A 26,087-nucleotide genomic window follows, 5' to 3' on the forward strand; every position below is an offset into this window, starting at 1 on the left:
CCCCGGGCTGCCAAAGCTGAGCGCATAAACTTAACCACTACACCACCGGGCCAGCCCATCTCTTGTCTTTTTGATAATAGCCATTCTGACAGGTGAGAGGTGATATCTCATTGTGGTTTTGATTTGCATTTCCCTGATGATGAGTGATGTTGAGCACCTTTCATGTGCCTGTTGGCCATCTGTATGTCTTCTTTGGAAAATGTCTGTTCAGGTCCTTTGCCCGCTTTTTAATCAGGCTATTTGTGTTTTTGCCATTGAGTTCTATGAGTTCCTTATATACTTTGGATATTAACCCCTTATCAGATATATGATTTGCAAATATTTTTTCTCATTCCATAGGTTGCCTTTTCATTTTGTTGTTTCTTTTCCTGTGCAGAAACTTTTTAGTTGGATGTAGGACCGCTTGTTGATTTTTGCTTTGTTGCTCATGCTTTTGGTGTCATATCCAAAAAATCATTGCCAAGACTCACATCAAAGAGCTTTTCCCTGTATTTTCTTCCAGGAGTTTTATGGTTTCAGATCTCACATTTAAGCCCTTAATCCATTTCGAGTTAATTTTTGTGAGTGGTGTAAGATAGGGGTCCAGTTTCATTCCTTTGTATGTGGCTGTCCAGTTTTCCCAACACCATTTATTGAAGAGACTATCCTTTCTCCATTGAGTATCCTTAGCTCCATTGTCAAATATTAATTGACTGGATATGCGTGGGTTTATTTCTGGGCTCTCAATTCTGTTTTATTGATCTATGTGTCTGTTTTTATGCCAGTACCATACAGTTTTGGTTTCTATAGCTTTGTGATATAGTTTAAAATCAGAGAGTGTGATGCCTCCAGCTTTGTTCTCTTTCTTTTTTTCTTTTTTGGTGAGGAAGATTGGCCCTGAGCTAACATCTGTTGCCAATCTTCCTCTTTTTGCTTGAGGAAGATTGTCCCTGAGCTAACGTCTGTGCCCATCTTCCTCTATTTTGTATGTGGGAGGCCACCACAGCATGGCTTGATGAGTGGTGTAGGTCCACACCCGGGATCTGAACCCCCATACCCCAGGCCACCCAAGTGGAGTGCGCAAACTTAACCACTATGCCACTGGGCCAGCCCCTACTTTGTTCTTTTTCAAGATTGCTTTGGCTATTTGGGTTCTTTTGTGGATCCATACAAATTTTAGAACTTTTTTTCTATTTCTGTGAAATACACCATTGGAATTTTGAGAGAGATTGCATTGAATCTATAGATGTCTTTAGATAGCATGAACATTTTGACAATATTAACTCTTCCAATCCATGAACATGGGGTATCTTTCCACTTCTTTGTGTCTTCTTCCATTTCTTTCATCAGTGTCTTATAGTTTTCAATATATAGATCTTTCACTTTCTTGGTTAAATTTATTCCTAAGTCTTTTATTGTTTTTGATGTTGTAAATGGGGTTATTTTCTATATTTCTTTTTCAGATAGTTTATTGTTAGTGTATAGAAACACAACTGATTTTTTTATGTTGATTTTATATCCTGAAACTTGACTGAATTTATTAGTTCTAACAGTTTTTTGGTGGAGTGTTTAGGTTTTTCTATATACAAGATCATGTCATCAGTGAACAGGGACAACTTTACTTCTTCCTTTCAGATTTGGATGCCTTTTATTTCTTTTTCTTGCCTAATTGCTCTGACTTCCAGTACTATTTTGAATAGGAGTTGTGAGAAGTGGGCACCCTTGTCTTCTTCCTGATCTTAGAGGAAAAGCTGTCAACCTTTCACTGTTGAGTATGATATTAGCTCTGGGCCTGTCATATATGGCCTTTATTATGTTGAGGTATGTTCCTTCTGTATCCACTTTGTTAAGAATTTTTACCATGAAATGGTGTTGAATTTTGTCAGATGCTTTTTCTGCATCTATTGAGATGATCATATGATTTTTATCTTTCATTCTATTAATGTGGTGTATCACATTTATTGATTTGTGTGTGTTAAATCATCCTTGCATCCCAGGGGTAAATCCCACTTGATCATGATGCATGATCCTTTTAATGTGCTGTTGAGTTTGGTTTGCTAGTATTTTGTTGAGAATTTTTGCATCTATATTCATCAGGGATATTGGCCTGTAGTTTTCTTTTCTTGTGGTGTCCTCATCTGGCTTTGATATCAGGATAACGCTGGCCTCCTAAAATGAATTTGGGAGTGTTCCTTCCTCTTCAGTTTTTTGGAAGAGTTTGAGGAGGATTGAAGTTAATTCTTCTTTAAATGTTTGGTAGTATTCATCTGTGAAGCCATCTGGTCCGGGCTTTTCTTTGTTTGGGTGGTTTTTGATTACTGATTCAATCTCCTTACTCATTATTTGTTCAAGTTTCCTATTTCTTCATGATTCAGTCTTGGTAGGTTGTATATTTCTAGGAATTTCTCCATTTCTTCTAGGTAGTTAGGGAAAGTTTTATATCAGGGTAAGGAAATGTTTACCAGCCAAGGGCCAACCTTGCAAGCAGGCCTTTTCTAAGGCCAGCAATCTTGGGCCTGCTATGTTAACTCCTTTCTGCACACTCATTTAATCCTCTTAACATACACAGGATCAGAGAAGTCCAACAGCAAACAAATGGGAGAGCAGGCATTCAGATCCAGGCTGTCCCACTGCAAAGCTAAGTCTTCAACCACTGTGCCATCCTGCCTCCTATTCTCTGACTCTTTTCTTTCTGTTCCTCCTTCCTATTCCCCTTTTTGTCCAAGGCTGTACCTCCTCCTGATTCATACCAGTAATAAACTTTCTGTCCTCTTACTTTGTCCAGTAGAATAGCAGCTTTGCATAGGGGCTCAAATTTCTCAAGTAATCCTTGGTCTTTTCCTTTCTAAACCAAAGAACTGAGGGAGACAGAGGGGTCCCTATAATGTCTGAGAGTTCAGGTTCTAAGAAGCCAAGACTTTGAAACACATGATTTCCTCTAAAGAAAAGCATTAGCCCTAAAAGCATGACCATCAGATATTTAGGGCAAACCCATTTCTGGTACTAAGTGTGATAATATGTTGAACAAACACTTACTAAGTACCTCTTTATTATGTGCCAGGTTCAACACTAAGCTCTGGAGATGCAAAGATGAATAAGACCCAGCCCCTGCCCTCCAGGAGCTCAGAGTCCAGTGAGAGCAGAGGAGATGGACAGGAAAACAAATAACTATAATGCCTTCACGTCTGTATAGCGCGTCACACGCTCACATGTCCATGGTGATCTGATCCTCACACCCAGCTGTCAGGGGGGCAGGGTGGGCATCACCATCTCCATTTTCCAGATGAAGAAACCAAAGCCTCCTAGAGAGGGGGTGACTGTCCAAGGCCACAAGGCCAGTGTTGGGGGGCTAATGCTGGAGGCCCACCCTCCCCAGAACCAGCAGGGGCATCTCCGAGGCCTCTGTCTTCCGTTTTCTGCCTCCCATTCTCTTCTGTGGAAGTTTTCATTATCACTCTTGACTCCCTCTTAGGTATATATCCTTGCCCAGAGAGCTATAACAGCTGGAACTACTCGGAACTGGATCCAGAGAGATTCCGAAGAGAAGAATTACTGTTGCAGAGAAGAAGACTGATAAAGGGTAAGGAACCACTTAGGGCCGTCTGCCGCCTTTGCGCTGGCCACACCAGCCGCCATCTAGTTAGGGCAGGGAAGGCCTTAGTACTGAAGTCCTCAGGCCCGGTTCTCTCACATACGCCTTAACTAGCCACCAGACATTTCATGAGTGAAATGTGAATGCTTAGGGACTGTAGGTAGAGTCAGCGCAGCATAATTGTTGGGATGTGGGGGTGGGATTCTATATTATAGTCGTAGGTGCCAGTTATAGGGGTCTACTGGGTGCCAGGCACCGTGCTGGGCTCTTTCTCCTTTTAATTTAATCCTCACAACAACTAGCTGAAGTACGCACAAATCTACTTCACAGATGAGGAAACTAGAGTTCAGAGAGCCACTTTGCCAAGGCCAGCTTTCTTATTCCACTCAACAGACATGTAAAGAGCACTGGGTGCCTGGCACTGTGCGAAATAAACACTAGGAACACGGTGTGGGGGCAAGCGCAGCCCCGCTGTGCAGTCTACTGGGAAATGCAGGCAACGCAATTAGACTGCAGTGGATTGAGCACTGTGATGGAGAATACGGGGTGCTGAGGCAGCACGGGGATGGGCACCCAGTCCAGCCCTGAGAGGGTCAGTAAGTGGCATTTAAGCTGAGATCTGAAGGATGTGTGTTTTAGGCAGGTGAAGGGGAGGACTGCTGTTCCAGGCAGAGGGAACAGCGTGAGAGAAGACCCAGAGGCATGAGGGGAACAGAGAGGCGTTCCTCATGGCAGCAGTGAGAGGACTGTGATGGGTAACCAGCCCGTGGGTGGCAGGATTCAAACTTAGGATTGCAAAGCCACAGAGACACAGTCTTGGGATATTTGGGTATTTTCTTCTGCTAGGGGATGTCTGCCTCTTTTATGGGGCACCCCAGGGATGCAGCAAAGCCTTGTCTCTAATGATTAACAGGACCCGGGGGCAGACAACATCCGGCTAATCGAACCCCTTAGCAACATCCAAGACCCTTTGGAGATGGGGGGTAAGAGTGAGAAGATTATTTTTTCCTTAAATATGGCAAAAACAATTCATATTGTCAAAGAATATGAGTCTGGGCACATAGCTGTAATCCAATTAACAATCAAAGTAATGCTAACGCATAGTGACTTGTTCTCTGCACCAGCCACTGTTTGACTTGTTTTGTTTCATCCCCCCCGACCAACCTTATGAGGGATCCTGTTATCCCCATCATGCAGCAGGAACTGAGGTGCACAGAAGTTCCTGTGCCCAGGGTTCCCCAGCACAGTGGGGAGCTGGGATTTTGCCCAGACAGGCCAATCAGCCTCAGGCTTTTGTCAGTCTTTGGTCTCTCTGGCCAGTTAAACCAAGCTCCTCCCTCAATCTGATGCCCTGAGGGAGACTAAGGGCACTGGGCGGAAAGGAGGGAGACCCCCTAAGAGGCAGTGCTGTCTTGTGCCATAGTGAGCTTCCTGTCCCTGGAGGGGCCCTGGCAGAGCTGCTAGCAGGCTGCCTAAAAGGTTCCTTGCTGAGTGAGGAGCCCCCTAAAGACCCTCTCTCTGAAGGCTAGGAACCTGCATAAACAAGGGTGGGGGAATTGTCTCCAAGACCACACTCAGGCTCTGTAATTCCCTAGCAGTGCTCACAGGACCCACAGCTGTGATTTGTTGCAGAGAAAGCACACAAAGCACAATCTACCAGGGGAAGAAGTGCCTGGGGCAAAGTCCAGACAACCTTGGCACAGGCTCCCCAGAGTCTCTCCCAGTGGAGTCACACAGGACCCGCTCAGTCCTCCAGCAAGGAGTTGTGCCAACACGTGTGAACTGTGCCCACCAGGGAAGCTCGTTAGAGACTTAGTGCCCAGGGTTCTCACTAGGGGCTGATCACACAGGTGCTCCCTGCCTGGCACATACCCAGATTCCAGACTCCCAAAAGGAAATCAGGTATTCTGCGTAAACTGTATTGTTTGTACAAATGGTTTAGACACAGTGAGCCACTCTTATCAGTTAGTGGTGGGAACCTTCCCAAAAACCAAGTCCCTGGATGCCAGCCAAGGGCCAGCCTTAGGCAGGCAGGACTTTTCAAGGACAGCAATCAGGATTGCTGTGTTAACACTTTTCTGCACAGTTGTGAAGATGGATATGAGGCCATAAGGAAGATGGAATCTCATAGAAATCCAAGAGCCCTTCAAGCACAGTAGCTCAGGCCAGGAAGAGGCTGGAGCAGGGAAAGGTTCCAGATTCAAAGCAACTGTAAGCATCTAGCAGCCAGCATTTGCAGATATGCCGTTTAGGACTAGGAAGTCAAGAGGAGGATCAGGTCTGTGGAGAAAGGCCATAAGTTCAATTTTAGATATGATAAATTAGAGGAAACAATGGAACGTCCGGGTGGAGATGTCCAAGAGGACGTTGGTGACGCTTTTAGGGGAGAGGTCAGGGCTAGGACTCTCAATTGAGAATTTATTCAAATAGATGTGCTCGTTCAAGTTATCCCTAGATGAGAATATCAAAGGAGGGAGAAGACGAGGGAGTTGAGGTCAGAGCCTTGGAGACCTACATGCAGGAGGCAGAAGAAGAGACTCAGAGAGGCAGGAGGAGCCCAGAGAGAGCAGGGCCAGGGCAGCCAAGGTGGGGCTCCCCTGAGAGACGGTCCACAGTGCCAGCCACTGCAGAGAGGACCACAGAGCGAGGCCTAGAAGCCAGGGAATCTTGCAGTTAGGTTGTTGGTGATCTTTATCTATACATCAGTTTTATTGAGACATAATTCATATATAAAATTTACCCTTTTAAAGTGTATAATTCAATGGTTTTTAGTATATTCACAAAGTTTTGCAGCTATCACCACTATTTAATTTCAAAGCATTCTCATCATCTCCCAAAAGAAACCCCCGTTGGTGAACTTTGAGAAAGCTGTTTCCATCCGATTTCAGGGGAAGTGATGCAGAAGTGAAGACAGAGTGTGGCTCATTCTAAAAGCCTCGCCCTGACAGAGAGAAAGGTGTGCTGGAGGAGTTAGCAGGGTTGGGGGTAGGAGAGCCACCCTTGTTTAAACAAACACCATCCCTCTTAGGTACCAGCGGAAAAGAGCAGAAAGAGGATGGGCAGTGGCGGAGGGCAAGGTGGTTCAGGAGCCCCCTCCCTTGAGGCCTCCTCCCTCTGGTTGGTTTCTTGGATGAGGAGGCAGGCTGCTGGGCCCTTGCCTCTCTGCCCCACTGTGGTTCCCATGGTGACATTTCAATGAATACTAAATTTAACATCTTATGAGATTGATAGATTACTTTTTTAAGCGTTTAATCCAAAATTTATTCATTTCAGTTTTGCAGGGTTCTGGGTTTTTTGTTCTTCTTTTGAAGCCAGTATTTTCTTTTTCCTGTGGGTTAGGTGACTTGCCCGAGGTTACTCAGCAGGTGGAATGACAGAGAAGCTCTGGCTTGCCTGAGGACGGTCCTCTTGTAGTTGCTGTTGTCTCCACGGAGGGGGCTGTCTCAAAGCTCCTGGTCTGTAGTGTCACCCCCCCCCCCAAGACCAGAAGGAACTGAAGAACAATTTTTTCTCTTCCCTAGGAAGGGAGTTTTCTTTCCCCACTTCTAAGAGATGCTTCTCCGAGAAGTCCACCCAGAGCAGCAAAGTCCACTGCCGTCAGGTGAGTGGGGAGGCACAGACCCGGACCCTTTGGAGCCCCATAAGCTTCAATGACTTCCCGTGGTTGGCTCCACATCTCTGTGCTCCCTGCCCACCATCTCGGGGAGGGGACCTGGTAGTCCTCCAGATCTCCACGGATGAGTGGAGCACTAAAGGGCAGCCACAGGCATGCTGTGATTGGAAGGAGGGAGGAGAGGAACCACTCTTTAAGAGGAGGCTGCGGCACAAGGTGCGTTTATATCTTCTCCACATTGATCCTCACGGCAAGCCTGACCCTGGCTGTGGTCCTGACGCCTGCTGGCTCCTCTGCCCTGCTCATGTTGCCTTCTCCGAACTTCCCGCCACCACTCCTCTCCCTTCCACTCCCGATGCCCCAGTCTGATCCACCGTCACTACTGCACTGGGCTCCAGTCTCCCTCGGGCTCTTTGAACTCCTGCTGTCCTTTCAAAATACAGGTCTAATTATGTCATCCCGTCTCCACCTGGCCCTGCCCTACACCCCCCCCCCCCCACCCTAAACACCCTCCTCCCAGCCCAAATGAAAAACACCTTGCAAACCGCAGAAGGCTTCCTCTTGTCTTGGGGGTAGACTGACCTGTGCGGCCCTGCCAGGTCGGGCCAGCCCCTTCTCCACCTCTGGGGCTCGCGGAGCTCCTGCTGTAGGACCTTCTTTCGGTTCCTTGTAGACACCACAGTCCGTACCAATACCCGGCCTCTGTACCTGCCGGTCCTCTTGTCCCAGGTAAGCGCCCTCCACCACTGCCATCCTCACTGTCAGCATCTCCTCCCACTGGTAGCATGAAGCTGGCCAAATGCTACCCATCAAGGCCCATTTTTTCCAGAGAGCTGGAAAAAATAATTGTCCAGGCAAACTATGAATGAGGCCTTTCACTGCCTGTTTTTGTAAATAAAGCTTTACTGGCACACAGTTATGGTCACTGGTTGACTCCTGTCTTCAACTATCTTGCAACGGCAGAGTTGAGTGGTCGTTATAGAGACTTTATGGCCTGCAAAACTGAAAGCATTTACTTTCTAGCTCTTTGCAGAAGTTTGCCACCCCTGGCTTGTGGGATACATACTCATCCTTCCATCTCAGCTGAGGCCCTGGTCCTCAGGGTCAGCTGTCTTGACCCTGGTCTGGACTCAGCCCCTTGTTCTGTGCGCTCATATCCCTGTCCTTCAGAGTACTTATGTAGTCATTCAGGCATTACTCTGATCACAGCTGTCTCCCCACTCATCTTTAAGCTCTAGACCACCATCCCCATCTCTAATGCCATGCTTCATCCTTAACAAGTAGCATAAGAAGCTTGATCCATTGTTAGAACAGCCCTCTCCCTTTGTCTGGTGCAGAGTTGGGGGTGTTTCCACCCTGGAGCATTCACCAGAGGGAAGTTTGGGACAGGTGAAGGGTGTGCCCTTCTTTTGTAAAATGGGATAAGGGCCACTGCCAACACCTGCACGTTCTCAGGACGATCAGTTTTAGAAAAACAGCCTGTAAGGAAATTCGAGAATTTGGAAATGGATGTTCTTAGGACTGGCAGTCCCACTATTCCTTGGAAAGTCTTCGTGTCCCCACAGGGGTCAGCAATCTCTGGTTAGGAGCCTGGTCTCTCGGGTTCAGATTCTAGCTGTGCAGCTTTAGGCAAGTTAGTTCCCTAAAACTTGGTTTCTACAGGTGTGAAATGAGCGCAATAACCGCAGTGCCTTCTTCCTGGTCTCCTGAAGCTTGTGGCACACGGCTGTGTGACTGGGCTCCTATAAATCCACGGCCACACGTCTCAGCGGGGCACTCAGCACTGCCTGCCCGCGCTACCACACTTCCCCAGCGTGTCCAGGCTCCCACTCATCCAAATCCTTATCTCACTCTGTCTCCCTTTTCAGAATTCTTCCACTGCAGTGGGCCTTTCCCACTCGCCCTCCTCCTCAGCACCTCCCGGGGATGTCTCGAGGAATTAGAAGCAGTCAACAGGAAGGCCCTCACCTTCCTGTGGTGAGACAGCCTGCCCCTACCTGTACCCTCACCATCTGCTGGCCCCCTGTGCCTGTGGAGGAAGGGCCTGGACCCCGACTTGTGCTCTGGGCCTCGCCCCCTCGGCTTCCACTTCTGCACTTGGTGCCCCTCTTTCTCATGTCATCATTTTCTCCCGCTCTGCTGGATCACTCCCATCATTGAACAGTCCTGCTCTAGCATGCCTTGCCTTTACAAAGAAAACCTCCTTTGCCTCTGCAACCCCATTTCCTGCTGCCTTTCCCACCAGAACTTGTTGAAAGACACATCTGCACCCACAGCTCCTTTCCTCAGCCTCTCCAGTGGCTTCCCGCCCTCCGCAAGCCTCTGCGGCTGCTCTTGCCGCCGTCGCCCAGACCCCAGTCTGTTCACTGCTCTAGTCTGTTTCATGTGGTTGGCTGCTCCCACCTTCTTGAAATGCTTTTTTCTCTTGGCTTCTATATTGTCAGACTTTTGCAAATGTCTTCCTTCCTGGCTGGCTGCTCCTTCTCAGTCTTCCTTGCTGGCTCCCTGTCCTGTCAGTCAGATCTGTCCCGGCCCCCTAGTCCCCACTCTCTGCATATTCTTCCCAGGTGGTCTCATCTGGTCTGGTGGCTTTAAATACCACCCATGTTCCAGTAACACCCAAATCTCCCTCCCCACCCTGGCCTCACTCAGAATTCACACTGATCTATGCAGCTGCCCCCTTGGCCTCACCAGAAGGATCTCCTTGTAGGAAGAGGTGAGGAGAGCACGGATTCCCAGCCCCTGGTGTCAGTTCTCTCCTGGCCGACTGCGGTAGCCTCTTCCTGGGCTCCTTTCTTTTACTCTTAGCCCCAGCCTGGTCTCCACACAGCGACCAGAGTGACCTTTAACAGACATATACCAGCTGAGGTTGTTCCCTGCTTTAAACCTCCAGCAGCTTCTCCCGTGCACTTTGAGTAAAATCCAGACTCCTTAGCCTGACTTGAATTGCCCTACAGAGTCTGGCCACCATCTCTCTCTCCAGCCTTCTCACATCGTCCCCTCCTCAGCACCACACATCAGCCCGCTGGACCTCCTTCTGCCTCTGAGACACTCAAGGCCTGTGCCCAGTTGGCCCTTTGCACTAACTGTCAACTTTGGCTGGAATGTGCATCCCTCAGAGTTCTGGAGTGAATGGTGGCTCCTTCTTGGTCTTCAGATTCCAGTTTCAGTGCCATTGCTTAGCAAGGCTGCCCCTGACTCCCCAGCTACTCTCTGTCACCACATTGCGTATTTTTTGTTGTTGTTGAGGAAGTTGGCCCCTGAGCTAACATCCAATGCCAATCTTCCTCTTTTTGCTGAGGAAGATTAGCCCTGAGCTAACATCTATGCCCATCCTCCACTTTGTATGTGGGACGCCACCACAGCATGGCTTGATGAGCAGTGAGCAGGTCCGTGCTCAGGATCCAAACCTGCGAACCCCAGGCCACAGAAGTGGAGCGCGCAAACTTAACCACTACACCACCAGGCCGGCCCCCACATTGCCTATTTTAATTGGCTGGATCGTGCTTATCACAGTCTGCTGCTCCTCCGTGGGATTTGTGTGCTGTGTGGTACCTGTCTCCCTCTGTTAGAGCGTAAGCTCCATGAGCACAGGCCCTTGTTCCTCTGTCACTGTTCTGTCTCCAGCTCCTAGAACAGACACTCAGCACGTGGCTCCTGACTCTGTGAATGAGGTCATCTATGTGAACTCTCAGCCCTGTGCTGAGCGTATAAGGTGCTCCCTAAACGTCGGCCCTGACATCACAGACAGCACAGGCGGTGCCGAGGGGGAGCTGTCGCTCAGAGGCCAAGACCAAAATATTAGTCAATGTTTCTGCACTGCCTGTCACAACTGTGTAAAACAAATGCATTTTCTTTGTACTGAAATACATAAAATCTTCTGACAGTTATTTCAGAAACCCAGCTAAGAGATTCAGTTTTTGGCCCCAGAAATAGAAATAATCAAAAGCTTTCCAACCTTGAAAGCAGCTAAAGTTTTACTGGGCAAACCAGGACGGAGGAAGGAACCGAATTCCATGGTGGGGACAGAGCTTCTCTCTTGTTTTTAGCAGATGCACTTTCCCATCTGCTCAAGGGAATAGTTGGCTGTATTCAAAATATGCTTCTTAGTGGCAACAATCTGTCTGAGTCCACAGTTCAGGGGCGTGAGTTGCAGTTACTTTAAGTTCTGACCTGTGGTCTGCCCTTCTCTTGCTTAGTGTGGGGGATTTACACAGTGGGAATGAAAAAGCATCTGACTTTATCTGGCTTCTGTTATGAGGCTCAGCTATACATAAGGGCTCCTACCTATTAGATACTGGGTCCTCATTCATTTAATAATTAAAAAGGATAGGCAAAGAAGACCTTTATAAGGAGGAATCATCATCAGAGTTCTTAGTTGCAAACAATGGAATCTACTCTAGCTTCTTTAAGCAGGAAGAAATGTGTTAAACGTTGTTAGTGGTGCACAGCTCCCCAGGAAGGGCCAGTGCGTTGGTTTCAGAGGCCATGCCACCAAGAATGATGCCCAAACCATCCCACCCCTGCAAAGGTATGCTCCTGTACACCAGTGGTCCTGGGGACTGGATGCTCAAAACTCCTCTCTGCTTTCTTTGAAAAACCAGTTGCTTCTGTCAACAGTCTCTCCAAAAACTGGAGTCTGCATGGGACCTGTTCCCTCATTGCTCATTTCCATCTTGAAGTCTCAGGCAGGTGCGGTGCATCTGAAGGGTAGAGCCTAGGTGACATGTCTGCACCTCAGCCGCAAAAGAAGTTGGGAGAGCAGCTTAAGTCTTTCACCTTGGGGCATGGGTCTCATGTATGTGGAGAAGAAAGGGCACACATATGACAAATAATACTCCCAGAAAGTGCCATCTGAGCTGAGAACCAAAGGATGAGGAGGAGTCAGCCAATAGAAGAGTGAATGGAAGAACCTTCAAGGAAGAGGGAACAGCATGTGCAAAGGCCCTAAGGCCAAAAAAACAGCTTGAGATATTTAGGGAACAGAGAGAAGGCCAGTGATACTGTAGCCCAGTGCGTGTGGGGAAGAGGAGCAGGAGTCAAGGCTGGGAAGTAACAGGGGCTGGATCCTGTAGAGTTGGGAGGGTTATAGTAAGGAGTATGGATATAATTTAAGTGCTATGGGAACCCATTAAAATAGGGAGATGACATGATCTGATTTACATTTTTAAAAGATCACACTGTCTTCTGAATACAGAGAATGTGATGGAGGGGGACAGAGACCAGTTAGGAGGCTTTTGTAGTTGTCTAAGGAAGAGACAATGACAGCAGGTGGCAAGAAGCGGACAGACCTGAAATGTGTTTTGGAGATAGATCTTTCAAGACTTGCTAATGGATTGGCTTTGGGAGTGGGGAGGAGAGGTGGGGAAAGAAAGGAAGGAGTCAAGGATGCTTCCCAGGTGTGTGGCTTAAGCAGCTGAATGGTTACTGAGATGGAAAGTATGGAGTCTGGGGTAGGGGAAAGCTACCCGGAGTTCAGTGTTGTGAGCCAGCTCTGATGGCCTAGCGGTTCAAGTTCGGCGTGCTCCACTTCGGCGGCCCAGGTTCAGTTCCTGGGCATGGAAACACACCACTTGTCTGTCAGTAGCCATGTTGTGGCGATGGCTCACATAGAAGAACTAGAAGAACTTAGAACTATACACAATTATTTACTGGGGCTTTGGTCGGGAGGAGGGAAAGGAGGAAGATTGGCAACAGGTGTTAGCATGGGACGACTCTTTCCCTAAAAAAAAAATGAGTTCAATTTTGAACTTGTTAACTTTAAGATGCCTATGAGAAGTGCAAATGGAGATGTCATGTAGGTAGTTAAATACATAAGACTAGACTTTGGAGGAGAGGTCTGGGTTAGAGAAAGAAATTTCTACTCAAGTTTTATATATCTGTGACAAAATATGGGAACTAGGAGTGAATGACCACCATAGAGCCATAGGCAAAGGCAGGAAAAATACGGATGGACATTTAGATCTTCTAAATGGGTGATGCCACCTACCAGTTATAAACCTCTGAGCAAATCTGAGCCTTATCTACAACGTGGGCATCACGTCTGGTATTAATTCTTATAGATTCAATCTGAGGATAGGTTGATGTCCCACAGATTGTCGTCTAGTCACGTCCTCTCAGAGTGTCTACTCATTTTAACCAGAATTTTCCCAAGTCCCAGAGCATGGATACAGGAAGGGTCATTAACAATAATGACACAAATTCCGCCAGCTCCTGCCCATACCTGCTAATACACAGATCTGCAAAGCCCACTCCCCTCCCAGACATTTCTGGGCATCCCCACATTGGCTCAAAAGCAGGCTCCCCTACTGCTCTGCCCCATCACAGCTGAGCCCTCAGCATGCAGAATCTGAGAAATAGGGTGACCACGTGGGGTAGAATAGTTCCATCTGCTCTGTGCCATGGTGGGGAGGGGGTCCCAGAGCAGTCTTAGCTTATCCCCCATCCCAGCAATAGTCACCTTGCCTCACACACTCAAGGGGTGCTTGCCGGTCACCACAGGAGAGGATGGATGGGAAAGGACTTTGGAGAACCCACCATGTGCGATTTTCTTTGCATATATCCTCTCTAGTCCTTACAACATCCCCGCTAGGTAGGTAGTTATTCTCTTTACTTGACAAAGGAAGAAATAGACTTGCAGAGGTGAATAACTTGCCCCAGGCCACAGAGCTGACTTCAGCTGACACCAGGACGCTGTCAGTCTGAGCTCTTTCTGCATCATCCTGCTACCTCTCCAATAGGCGGGTCTAGTAACTTAAACCCAAGCTAGTCTCCTGGCATGTATTCTCTGCTCTGCTACACATCTCTCTGAGGCTGTTAAGAATGAGCGTGATGCTGCATTGAGCCCTGGGAGTGTTTCTTTCTTTTTTTTTTTTTTTTTTTCGTGAGGAGATCAGCCCTGTGCTAACATCTGCCAATCCTCCTCTTTTTTTGCCGAGGAAGACTGGCCCTGGGCTAACATCTGTGCCCATCTTCCTCCACTTTATATGGGACGCCGCCACAGCATGGCCTGACAAGCAGTGCGTCGGTGCGCGCCCGGGATCCAAACCGGCGAACCCCGGGCCGCCACAGCGGAGCACGTGCACTTAACCGCTTGCACCACCAGGCCGGCCCCCTTGGGAGTGTTTCTCTCTAACAAATCCCAGTCACCACTTCAACCCTGTAGATATCAGTAGCTGTTGGACAACCAGCTGCACGGTGTATGGGAAGTCCTTGCAGCTTTATTCTTCCCATTCAAATATCATATTTATATAAGAGCAAAGTGGTTGTTGTTGAGACTAGTGGACTGCTTGTCTGCCACTTGGTGGGCCATCTGTTTAACATTGCTAAACTCCTACTCATCCCTAAAGACAGAACAAAAGTGTCTTCTCTCCTTGGAAGCCCTCCAGCTCTCCCCCAGACAGAATCAAGTATTCCCCACTCTGGCTTCCTGTGATACTCTGCTCAGACTGCTTGTGGCAAACTGTTAGTTGTTCCCCAATATCTGTTGTTCTCTTCCTCTGTAGAAAGAGAACCTTTGATTTTTAGCTGGGCATGTACATGGCCAGAATAAAGATTACATTTCCTAGCCCCACCCTACATCTGTGTGTAGCCATGTGACTAAGATCCAGTTCATGAGATATAAGTGGATGTGCTATGCGGCAGTTTCTGGGAATCTTCCTTAAAAAAACAGTTCATGTGAATCCTTTGTCTCTTTGTCCTTTTCTCCATTCTGCTGCCTGGAATGTGAATGTGATGACTGGAGCTCTAGCTGCCATCTTGTATCCTAAGAACAAGAGATCTCTTAGGAAAAGTGGAACTGGGTGGTGGAAGAAGTCAGAGTCCCTAAGGACTTACACAGCAGAAATACCATATAAGCCCTGGATTGCCTACCCTCAGACTGTTAATGTGAGAGAGAAATTTCTACCTAGTTTGAGCCACTGTTATTTTGAATCTCTGTCACTCACATACAAACCTACTTCTAACTTACATTATCCCTCTGATGAATATGTGATACTTTCCACACATTACTGTATTATCTACTTACTTTTATCTCCCCTGCTGGACTGGGAGCTCCTCTGGGCAGGGACTAGGTGTCAGGGTCTGCCCAGTGCCAGACACATTAGTGGTTGCTCAATGAAATGTTTACTGAAGGAGCTGTGGTGAGCGACTGCATAAAAAGTGGTAGCAGTGTTCATGGAGCCCTTACCATCAGCAGCCACTCATGCACTTTGCTTGCTTTAGCTCGCTTAATCCTCGTAAGAACCCTATGAGGAAACCAAAGCAATCGAGAGGCTCGATGACTTGCCTGAGATCACCAGCTGGTGAGTGACAGGGCTGGGACTGGAACCCCGGTTGGCCTCAGTCCCCAGCCCGTGTGGTTTCTACATCAGCCACTTCTTTCCACCATGCTCCCGGGATGGAGGGCTGAGTTACCAAGCTGTGCCTGAAAGATCTCCTTCTACATGTTCCTTTACTAAGAACAGTGAGAAATATCTAGGAAATTGCATGTATACTTTTTGTATTCCTCTTGCTACTGGTTTTACTAAATTTGTTCTTCTTTTTTTCTTTCTCCCCTGGAGTCTACTAATGTAAATTCAACCAAGAAGAATTCAGAGGCTAGCTCACGAAAACCGAATACCACAAAAGGTACATTAACTACTTAAAAGAGAAATGTAGGCTTTTGTCTTATATTATTATCTCCAAAACCCTGGTTTCTTGGGTTTGTTCGAACATAATTTGCCAGCTGAGTTTACACTTGTGGTTCTAGCCTGGGCCTTGGCACCAAGTAGTATCTCACGAGAGGACATAATTGTCTTTCCAGTTCAACAGGCACTGATTAAGTTCCACTTTTGTAATGATGAGTTCAGCACAGTGCTAATATCTCTGGGGAAGAGATTGTTGGCAATGGAAGAAAATAAATCTACTGCTCCTCTCCCCCATCGGAAACCAGCATTTATTGAGGTAGGAACCGATTTGTGCCCAGGTGTTAATTTATAAAGATGACTGAGTGACTACACGGAGAGGCCAATGCCATTGAAAGATGTAATGGCCAATGCCATTACAATGCCATTGTAACTCAAAATTCTAGAAATGGGAGGCATGGCTCACCACACAGGACCACAGGTGGAAGCACAAGTGTCAGTCAGGAGGCAGAAAGGAGCACGGGGAAGGCACAGGCCACAGCCTTTATTGGGATTTCCTTAGGAAAGGCTAGGCATGAGAGAGTAAGCAGCTTAGGATCGGCTAGTTTGAGTAATTCTGGCTGGCTTTGGAGTATAGGAGCTATCCCTAGTTATCTGGCACCTGGCCTTGGGTTGATTTAGGTTGGGGGAAATATTGCCTTGGTGTGTGAGAATTAGACAAAGGAGGTGGTTCAGAGTATGGGCTCTGGATCACAGAGGAGACGTAAGTAACTTTGGCCATTAGTTTGGCCTTGTAATTAATGGATGCCAAATAGACAAATACAGAACCTAAGAAAACACTGTTAGAAGAGGAACTTTTTAAGTGTCATTCTAGACAATTTTGCACGTGTCATCGTTATTCCAAAAAATTAAACCATCGTTTTTCTTGATGGAGAAATGGAGGCTCAGAGAAGTTAGTATGTAATTTATATCTCCATAAAGTTGTTGTTAAAATAAAAAAAAAAACTTGGGGGCCACTCTCTGAGAAGTATTGCCGGGGTCCCAAATAGAGGTAAATATTTGTGGGAGACTTTGGAAGTCCCCAAAATATACATATATATTCAATTCATAAAGACCCATGAGTCAAAGAGGAAGTACCAAGGGAAATTAGAAAATATTTTGAACTGAATGAAAATGAGAACTTTGTTCTAAAATGAGCGTTTAATGCTATAGATTTCGCTCTGAACACTGAGGTATCCCACAAGTGTTTTAGATACAGTCTTTTTATTTTTATTCAGTTTGGGTTGTTTCCACTGTGTAGCTCTTTTGAATAATGCTGTTATGAACATTCATGTTCAAGTTATTGTGTAGACATATGTTTTCATTTCTCTTGGGTGTATGTATACCTAGGGGTGGAACTGCTGGGTCATATGTTTGACTTTTTGAGGAAGTGCCAAACTGTATTTCAAAGTGATCATCATACATATTTTAAAGAATATAAGAGGAGGAAAGTAGTCTATTATATTTACTATATGTAACCAGATATATTTACTATATGTAGTGTATTTACTATTTATATTATATATTTACTATGTATATTATATTTACTATATATAACCAGATATGTACAATTTCTGTTGCTTTTCTTTCATTCCTGAAGTTCCAAGTTTCCCTCTGGTATCATTTTTCTTCCACCTAAAAAAAAAACCTTTCCTTTAGCGTTTCATTTAAAATAGGCCTGCTGGCAATGAATTCTCTTAGTTTTCTTTCATCTGAGAATGTCTTTATTTCACCTTCATTCTTCAAGGATATTCTGGAAAAAAAAAATCTGGGTTGACAGGTCTTTTCTTTCAGCACTTTAAAATGTTCCACAGCCATCCCGCGTCAATGGTCTGGTGAGAAACCCACAGTCATTTAAATTGTGGCTCCCCTTCTGTGTACTGCGTTTTCCTCTGGTTGCCCTCGAGATGTTTTCTTTGTCTTTGTCTTTCAGCTGGTTGAGTATGATGTGTATGGACATGGGTTTCTTTGAATTTAACTTGTTTGGGGTTTGCAGAGCTTCTTGAATCTATAAATTTGTGTCTTTTGCCAAATTTGGGAAGTTTTCAGACTATTTTTTCAAATAATTTTTTTCTTATCACACTCTTTCTCCTTTCTTTTTGGGACTTTGATGACACAAATGTTAGACTTGATATTGTCCCATAGGTCCCCAAGGCTCTGTTCATTTTTTCCAGTCTTTTGTGACTACATTATTCAGATTGTGTTGTATAATAAAAATATAGATTTGGTCTTTGTCCTGAGTTCTTGGAAGAGCTCCTTAAACCCTCAGAATTTCCCAAGTGATAGGCGTGTCTTTTGTTATTCTTACTGAGCATCTTTCAACCACACCTGAGTATATGCTAATAAGGTGACTCAGGTTGGGGCCCCAGATAGCTTCAGGATGGAGTCTTGTTACCAGAAAGACCAAACACCATTAGAGGGTGGGAACTTGCAGCTCCACCACCCCCCTCAACCTCCAGGGAGGAGAGGGGGACTGGAGATTGAGTTATAAAAACTCTTGAACAATGTGATTTGGTGAACTTCCAGGTTGCTGAACACATCGATGTGCTGGGAAGGTAGTATGCCTGAAAAGAGCATACTCCATGCCCCACCCCCACCCCATACCTCACCCTATGTATCTCTTCCATTTGGTTGTTCCTGAGTTATATCTTTTATAATAAATCTGTAATAGCAAGTATAGCACTTTCCTGAGTTCTGTGAGTCATTCTAGTGAATTACCAAACCTGAGGGTAGATTGTGGGAATCCCCAAATTTGTAGCTGGCTGAATAGCCTGGGCACCCCATTTGAGACTGATGCCTAAAGTGGGGTCAGTCTTGTTGACTGAATCTGATCCCGCCTTGATACAAGGTTGACATAAGGGAAGCCATATTGTAGAAAAGAAACCATGTTGTAACTTGGAATGACCTCTGATTAACTGACATGCTCTGTGGATTTTACGGCCCCTCCCAGCTGCAATAAGTCAATAACTTGGTTCTTCTGAGTTCCTTAGGAATGTGATGGCCCCTGGCAGAGAATCTATGCTGATAGCCATAATCAATGACAACTGAAAGATCAGGGTATAGGGTGTTTCTCTGGTTTCTGATGCATATCCAGTAAAACAAAAGACTATCAGGAACTAAGATGTCTGCCCCTACTCAGAGGTCAGTTGGATGCCCCACCGCTGAGACCAGATGCCCACCCCACCACACCCCACCCCCTAGCCCTGCCCCAGAGAACTGCCCCTTATATAACTGGCCTGTAATCTTTGTTCTGTAAGATGGTTCTTTCAGACATTAGTCAGCCATCTTCCCCCTTGCTAGCAAGCTGTAATAAACTGCCCTTGCTCTGCCACCATCTTGCCTATTGACAATCCGCTTTTGTCTCACGGCGAGCAGATCGTGTCCTCTGTGCAGTAACAAATCCTTTACCTTGTAGAATCTGACACTGACTCCAGGTAGATTTGGAATGGAATTGAATTGTTGGATACCCAGTTTATTTCAGAGAATTGGAGAATTGGTGTGGAAAAACCACACATGTGGTGTCAGAAAACACCACACAAATCGGATAATTTTTGTTCATCTGTCTTCAATTTCATTATCTCTTTCTCTCACCTCAATTCTGCTATTGATCCCATCCAGTGAATTTTTCTTTTCAGTTGTACAATTTCTATTTTGTTCCATCATAGCTTCTATTTCTCTACTGAAACTTTTGTTTTTTCATTTGTTTCAAAAGAGTTCACCCTTACTTCTTACAGCATTGTTATAATAGCTGCTTTAAAGTCATTGTCTGATTTCAACATCTGAGTCATTTCAGGGTTGGCAACACTGATGGTCTTTTTCCCTTGAGAATTTATCAAACTTCCCTGGTTCTTTGTATATTGAGTAATTTTGGATTGTATTCTGCACATTTTGAATATTATGACACTTTGAGTCTTGTTTAAATATATGAAGAAGGTTGAAGTATTTTGTTTTGTTTTAGCAGGCAATTCACCTGGTTAGGTTCAGGTCAGAAGTTCTGACCTGCTTTCTGTAGATTGTGGTTTCAATGTCAGTTCAGTTTTCAAAACTTTTGCAATACTATTTGGATCTGTCCCATGTGTATGCCACCCAAGGACCACATTTGAGACCTGAGCAGTGATCCACCTTGCAGTCCAGTTCTCAAAGCCTTTGGTATGCTGTTTAGGGTCAGATACACATGTGCAGCTCAGGGGTGAGCATGGGCATCCATACACAATTTTATGGGATTCCTGTCCTTATCTCTCTCCTCTCTGCAATCTTCCCCACACTCTGGCTCCAAAGGTACCCCTTCCTGGTCTTCTGCTAGAAAGTTGAGACTTCAGTCTCTCCACTCTTCTGCATACTTCTTGTGACGAAGTCTGCCTCCATGGCCCGCTGGGAGGAGGACGGAGAGAGAAATAAAACAACAGAGATCTCCTTCACACTCTTTGGACCACAGGTCCATGGTCCAAGAGAAGGATTCCCCTCCCTCAGAGTTTTAGGTGCCTATCCAGCTGCTTCCACTACCATTACAGGGTTGCAGCTTCAAGAAGGGGGCTTACTAGGACGCACGTGTGGGAGAGAAAACAAAACGAGATTCTCTCCACTCTTATTGTGCTGTCGGGATTTCCCTTCCCACTCCTTGGACCACAAACAGAGGGCTTCTGTTGGGTCTTATTCTGTCTTCACTTGGTGCTCACTTCTGGGGTTCATGTTGCCTTTGAGCTGGGGCATACAGAAGGAAAAAATAAGTCCAGGAAACTCGCTGCCATATGGTTTCTATTTTGAGTTCTGGTTTTCTTCTCCAGTTCACCTGCTACCATCTACTTTTCAGAGTCCTCGGATAGCTACCCCATGCATTATGTCCAGGGTTTTTAGTTCCCTTCAGTGGGAGATGGGATAGAGTATGCTTACTCCATCTTAACCAGAACCAGAATCCTGATTGAATTGTTTTGGTTCTCTTTTTCTTACTCCATTTTATTCTATTTTTTTGGAAGTTATATATCCTGTTTATATTCTTTATTGCTGTGATTCTCAAACGGGAGCAGTTTTCTCCCCAAGGAACATTTAGCAATGTCTGGAGATGTTTTTAGTTGTCACAACTTGGGGAGAGGTTGCTACTGACCCATAGTGGGTGGAGGTCAGGGATACTGCTAACCATCCTACAATGCACAAGACGTCGCCCACAGCAAAGGATCATCTGGCCCAAAATGTCAGTAGCACTGAGATTGAGAAACCCTGCTTTATTGTATGCCTTTGAAATTCTATCATGCATATTTAGCTTCATCTAAGTTAGATAATATCTTAACCCACTCCCTTTCCTGAACACAACTCCCTTTCCTAATTTAACCCTAATCCTTTCCCTCCAGACTTAAATGCTATTTTGTCTAGTTTTTTTAATTCTGTCCTATTTTAAAACCTAACAAATTATATATTATTATTATTATAGATAATTTTTGTTTGGTCTTAAACTATCATTTTATTTTCCCATTTGTTGATGCTCAGACCATCTTTTTGAGGTCATTTCTTTCTTCCTGGAAAAGATAAATAATATGTATATAAATAAAAATATTATATATGTTTATAAAAATAAATATTATATATTAGGGGGAGAGAGAGAGAATCTTTAGCAGTTCCTTTATCACAAGTTTCTTGGTAAGTTCCCTTAGTTTTTGTTTTTCTATGAATGTCTTTATTTCACCTTTGCTTGAAGACAGTTTTGCTAGGTACACAATTCTACCGCAATGCTCTGGTAATTTTATTCCACTGTCTTTCTAGCTTCTGTTGTTACTGTTGAGAACTCTGCAGTCATTCTAAAATTGTTATCCCTTTATAGATGATCTGTTGTTTCTCTCTGCCCATCTTTAAGATATTCTCCATTAACATTCTCCTACAGAAAAGCCATAAATTTGTGCAAGAGTTGGATCTTTCTTCCCGTTTAATCACAACACCCTTCCTGATTCTGCTTAGCAATTTTTTGTATGTGTGAGGAAGACTAGCCCTGACCTAACATCTGTTGCCAATCCTCCTCTTTTTGCTGAGAAAGATTGGCCCTAGGCTAACATCCATGCCCATCTTCCTCTACTTTATATGGGATGCCGTCACAGCATGGCTCAATAAGCAGTGCGTAGGTCCACGCTCGGCATCTGAACCCATGAACCCTGGGCCACCGAAGCGGAGCATGTGAACTTAACCGCTACGCCACCAGGCTGGCCACTCTGCTTAGCACTTTTACAGCCTTCAGGCCTCTCTCGCCTCATTCTGACCAGAGTGTAATCTGTAGAGAATTCTATCATAGCACTTGAGTTAGTGTTACACTTATTATTTGCATGTCTTTTTTTCTCACTAAGCTGTGAGTTCCTTGAAGATAGTCTACTTCCAGCACCTAGCATGGGCCCAGCGCATAGTAGATGCTCAGTAAATGTTTGTTGAGTGGATGAATGGACAGACAAAGAGATAAGTAAATAGACAAATGTATGGCCACAGGTGTATATATCTGGCTAAAATGCAAGTGATCTTCTTAGCATATTATATGCTTCTCCCATATGATCTCCCGATGATCTGAATAACCCAGGCATTTTCACACTAACAGGAAGCTGAGATTTACTGTTTGCTCTTTCTATCTTATCACAGCTGACAATCTCCAATGATAATTTTTTTCCTAATATTGCATTGACAGAGCATCATTTTCAGACTCAGGTCTTGAAGAAAGCTGCACAACAAGTCAAGAGGATATCAGAAGCAAGAGAATATGAAAATATACTTCCTAAGCCGGTGAGCACATGATTGGAAATTTAATAGTAGAGATGATTTAAAAGGGGCTAGGAGATCTGGCTAGAAACTAGTTCTGTGAAGACGTCAGGGTACAAACTGGGGTATTTCTGATTGTAGACTGTGGTGATACAGTCAGGAAATCTCCTAAGGGTAATTCCTGGCTGAGATAGGCACAAGATGAGTGAGCATTTTGTCTGGATTCTCCAGGGGTTTAAATTACTTGCTTGAAACTCTGGAGCCTGGGTGCAATACAAAGAGAGCACTGAGTCTCAGTTTCCTACTCGATAAAATGGGGACAATAATTCCTGGGTCATAGTGTTCTTATGAGGCTCCCCTGAGGTGGTGATGATAATTAACATATAATGAACACTTACCGCATGTTAGGCAATACCCTGAACCTGTGCATGCAGTATGTTTTATTTCACTGTCACAGTGATGTGAGATAATTACTCCTGCTGTTCTTCGGTTTCTTAGTGAGGAAAGCGATGCTCAGAGCAGGTAACTAATTTGTCCAAATTCACAAAGCAAATAAGTGGTAAAGCCAAGACTTGCATGCAGCTCTGTCTGACTCTGAGCCCAAACTCTTAGCCGCTGAGCTTTGCCACAGCACAGCCCGCACGACACAAGAGGCACTGGATTAGTGTGTTCTCTCCTCTTCTCCTCCCCTCCCCCAGCTCTTCCGCACAAACCTCAAAGCATGATAGTTTACATCAGTGGCACCTTCAGTCTTGTGCAGTGCGGAGAGGCCCTTAGGACCCTGGGCCAAGTAGAGCAAATATTGTAGAAGATCTCTTGAACCTTCTTCATTTCTCCGTATTTATTACTGCTGCATATTTCCCCTCAGCATTTAGCAGTGAAACTTTTGAGAAGTAGCAGGGCGTGGTGGAAAAGATGGACAGACGTGGGTTCAAATCTTGGTGCTGTGTCTCATCAGCTGTGTTGCTTGAGCAAGTTGTTTACCTTTTCTGACCTTCTTCTATAAAATGGGGAAAAATAAAGCCCGGCAGTGTTATGGTCCTTACTGCTGACAGGGCTGGTGGGGTTGCTCTAGAGATAGAAGACAGGAGATGAGCAATTGTGTCCTGCTCTGTGACCTGTCTTGGTGGAGGGGAAGCCCAGCAGTTAGACTGGACGGTGGCAGATTTTAACAGGAATGGAAAGCAGCTGAGAGCCAGTGGCCTGGCAGAGACAAATGGAAGGGAAGTCCCCTAGGAGAGCTGGCTCAGCAAGCTATTCATGGGGGCCCCGCTGATTGCTCCTGACTGAAGAGCCCACATGTGATTCCACCACTGTAAGAAGCACAGGATTGATATAATCTGCTGTCCATTCTTTTTCCTTTTTTGTGTGTGTGAGGAAGATCAGCCCTGAGCTAACATCTGTCACCAATCCTCCTCTTTTTGCTGAGGAAGACTGGCCCTGGACTAATATCCGTGCCCATCTTCCTCCACTTTATATGGGACGCCGCCACAGCATGGCTTGACAAGCGGTGCGTCAGTGTGCGCCCGGGATCCGAACCTGCGAACCCCGGGCCGCTGCAGCGGAGCGTGCGCACTTAACCGCTATGCCGCCGGCCAGCCCCCTCCTTTTTTTTTTTTTTTATACCATAGTTTTTATTGAGACAGTAATCTTTGCCCATGATAAAATCAAACAGTATTAAAGGATATGTAATAAAAAGTTAATCTCTCTTCCATGCCAGACCTTATGCCCCCTCCCCAGAGGGAAACACTGTTTTCCCATATATCGTTCTAGAAATGTTTGATGGATGTCAAGAAATATAAACCTTTTTTTTTCTTCTTAACACAAATTGGAATATTATATACACTATTTTGCACTTTGCTTTTTCAACCTAACATATTATAGCTAACACTTATTGAATGCTTCCTGTATACCAAACATCGTTCTAAACACATCATATATATTAATTCATTTAATCCTCACATAACCCGAAGAGAAGTAGGTTTTATTTATTATCCTCATTTTATAGATGAGGAAACTAAGGCTCAGATTAAGGCTCAAATTAAGTATCTCACCCAAAATCAAATAGCTAGTATGTGGTGGAGCAAAGATTTTTTTAAAGCTATAATTCACATGCCATAAAATTCAGCATTTTAGTGTGCAATTCAATGGTTTTTAGTATATTCACAAGGTATGTAATCATCACTCTCTAATTCCAGAACATTTTTATCACGCCAAAAAAGAAACCCCATATTTCATTAGCAGTCACTGCCGAGTCCCCTCTCCCCAGCCTCTGGAAACTGCTAATCTACTTTCTGTTTCTATGGATTTGCTTATTCTGGACATTTCATATAAATGGAATCAAACAATGTGTGGCCTTTTGTGACTGATTTCTTTCACTTAGCATAATATTTTCAAGGTTTATCCGTGTTGTAGCATGTATCAGTTTTTTTCATTTCTTTTTATGGCTGAATAATATTCCATTATATGAATATGTCACATTTTGTTTTCCATTCACCAGTTGATGGACATTTGGGTTGTTTCCGTCTTTTGGCTATTATGAATAATACTGTTTCTATGAACATTCATGTACAAGTTTTTGTGTGTCCATATGTTTTCTAGTCTCTTGGGTGTATACCTAGGAGTGGCATTGTTGGGTCACATGGTAACTCTATGTCTAACTTTTTGAGGAACTGCCAAACTTTTCCACAGCGACTGCACCATTTTACATTCCTACCAGCAATGTATGAGGGTTCCAATTTCTCCACATCCTGGCCAACGTTTATTGTCCATTCTTTTTATTGTAGTTATCCTAGTTGGTGTGAAGTAATATCTCATTGTGGGGTTTTTATTGTTTTTTTTTTTTTTTTGTGAGGAAGATCAGCCCTGAGCTAATATCCATGCCAATCCTCCTCTTTTTGCTGAGGAAGACTGGCCCTGGGCTAACATCTGTGCCTATCTTCCTCCACTTTATATGAGACGCCACCATAGCATGGCCTGACAAGCAGTGCATCGGTGTGCATCCAGGATCCGAACCTGTGAACCCCGGACCACCACAGCAGAGCTCACACACTTAACCGCTGTGCCCCAGGGCTGGCCCCTCACTGTGGTTTTGACTTTCATTTCCCTAATGACTTATGATATTGAGCATCTTTTCACGTGCTTATTTCCCAGTTACATATTTTCTTTGCAGATATGTCTATTCAAGTCTGTTGCCCATTTTAGGTTGAGTTGTTTGTCTTTTTTATTGTTGAGTTGTAAGAGTAGAGCCAGGATTTTAACCTGAGTAGCTGACTCCAGATCCCATGCTCTAAATCAGACTCTGTACTGACCTCAGTATATTTTAGAGAATGTTCCATATGAGAGCACATGGAGATCTATCAAATTCTGTTTTCATATTTGTACCTGTGTTCCATAATTCATTACCCATTTTCCTCTTGATGGGCGTATAGGTGCTTCCATTCTTTGCTGTTATAAACATTGCTGCCTTGAAGATCTTGGTATTTGTGTGTTTCTTGGCTCATATGTACAAGTA

General features: G+C 45.0%; 1 protein-coding gene across 3 annotated transcripts in view; it reads left to right on the plus strand.

Moving 5' to 3' along the window:
- The window catches only part of FAM227A (family with sequence similarity 227 member A), a 96,276-nt gene that overhangs the window by 36,322 nt on the left and 33,867 nt on the right, over window positions 1-26,087 (plus strand). For all 3 annotated transcript variants that reach the window (XM_058568357.1, XM_058568359.1, XM_058568358.1), the window contains 4 exons: window positions 3,452-3,559; window positions 7,093-7,172; window positions 15,746-15,812; window positions 22,503-22,597. In XM_058568357.1, the coding sequence (XP_058424340.1) occupies window positions 3,452-3,559; window positions 7,093-7,172; window positions 15,746-15,812; window positions 22,503-22,597 (350 nt within the window). The remainder of the gene's footprint in view (window positions 1-3,451; window positions 3,560-7,092; window positions 7,173-15,745; window positions 15,813-22,502; window positions 22,598-26,087) is intronic.

The sequence above is a fragment of the Diceros bicornis genome, chromosome 25, assembly GCF_020826845.1.
Source record: "Diceros bicornis minor isolate mBicDic1 chromosome 25, mDicBic1.mat.cur, whole genome shotgun sequence".
In the NCBI taxonomy this organism is placed as follows: domain Eukaryota; kingdom Metazoa; phylum Chordata; class Mammalia; order Perissodactyla; family Rhinocerotidae; genus Diceros; species Diceros bicornis.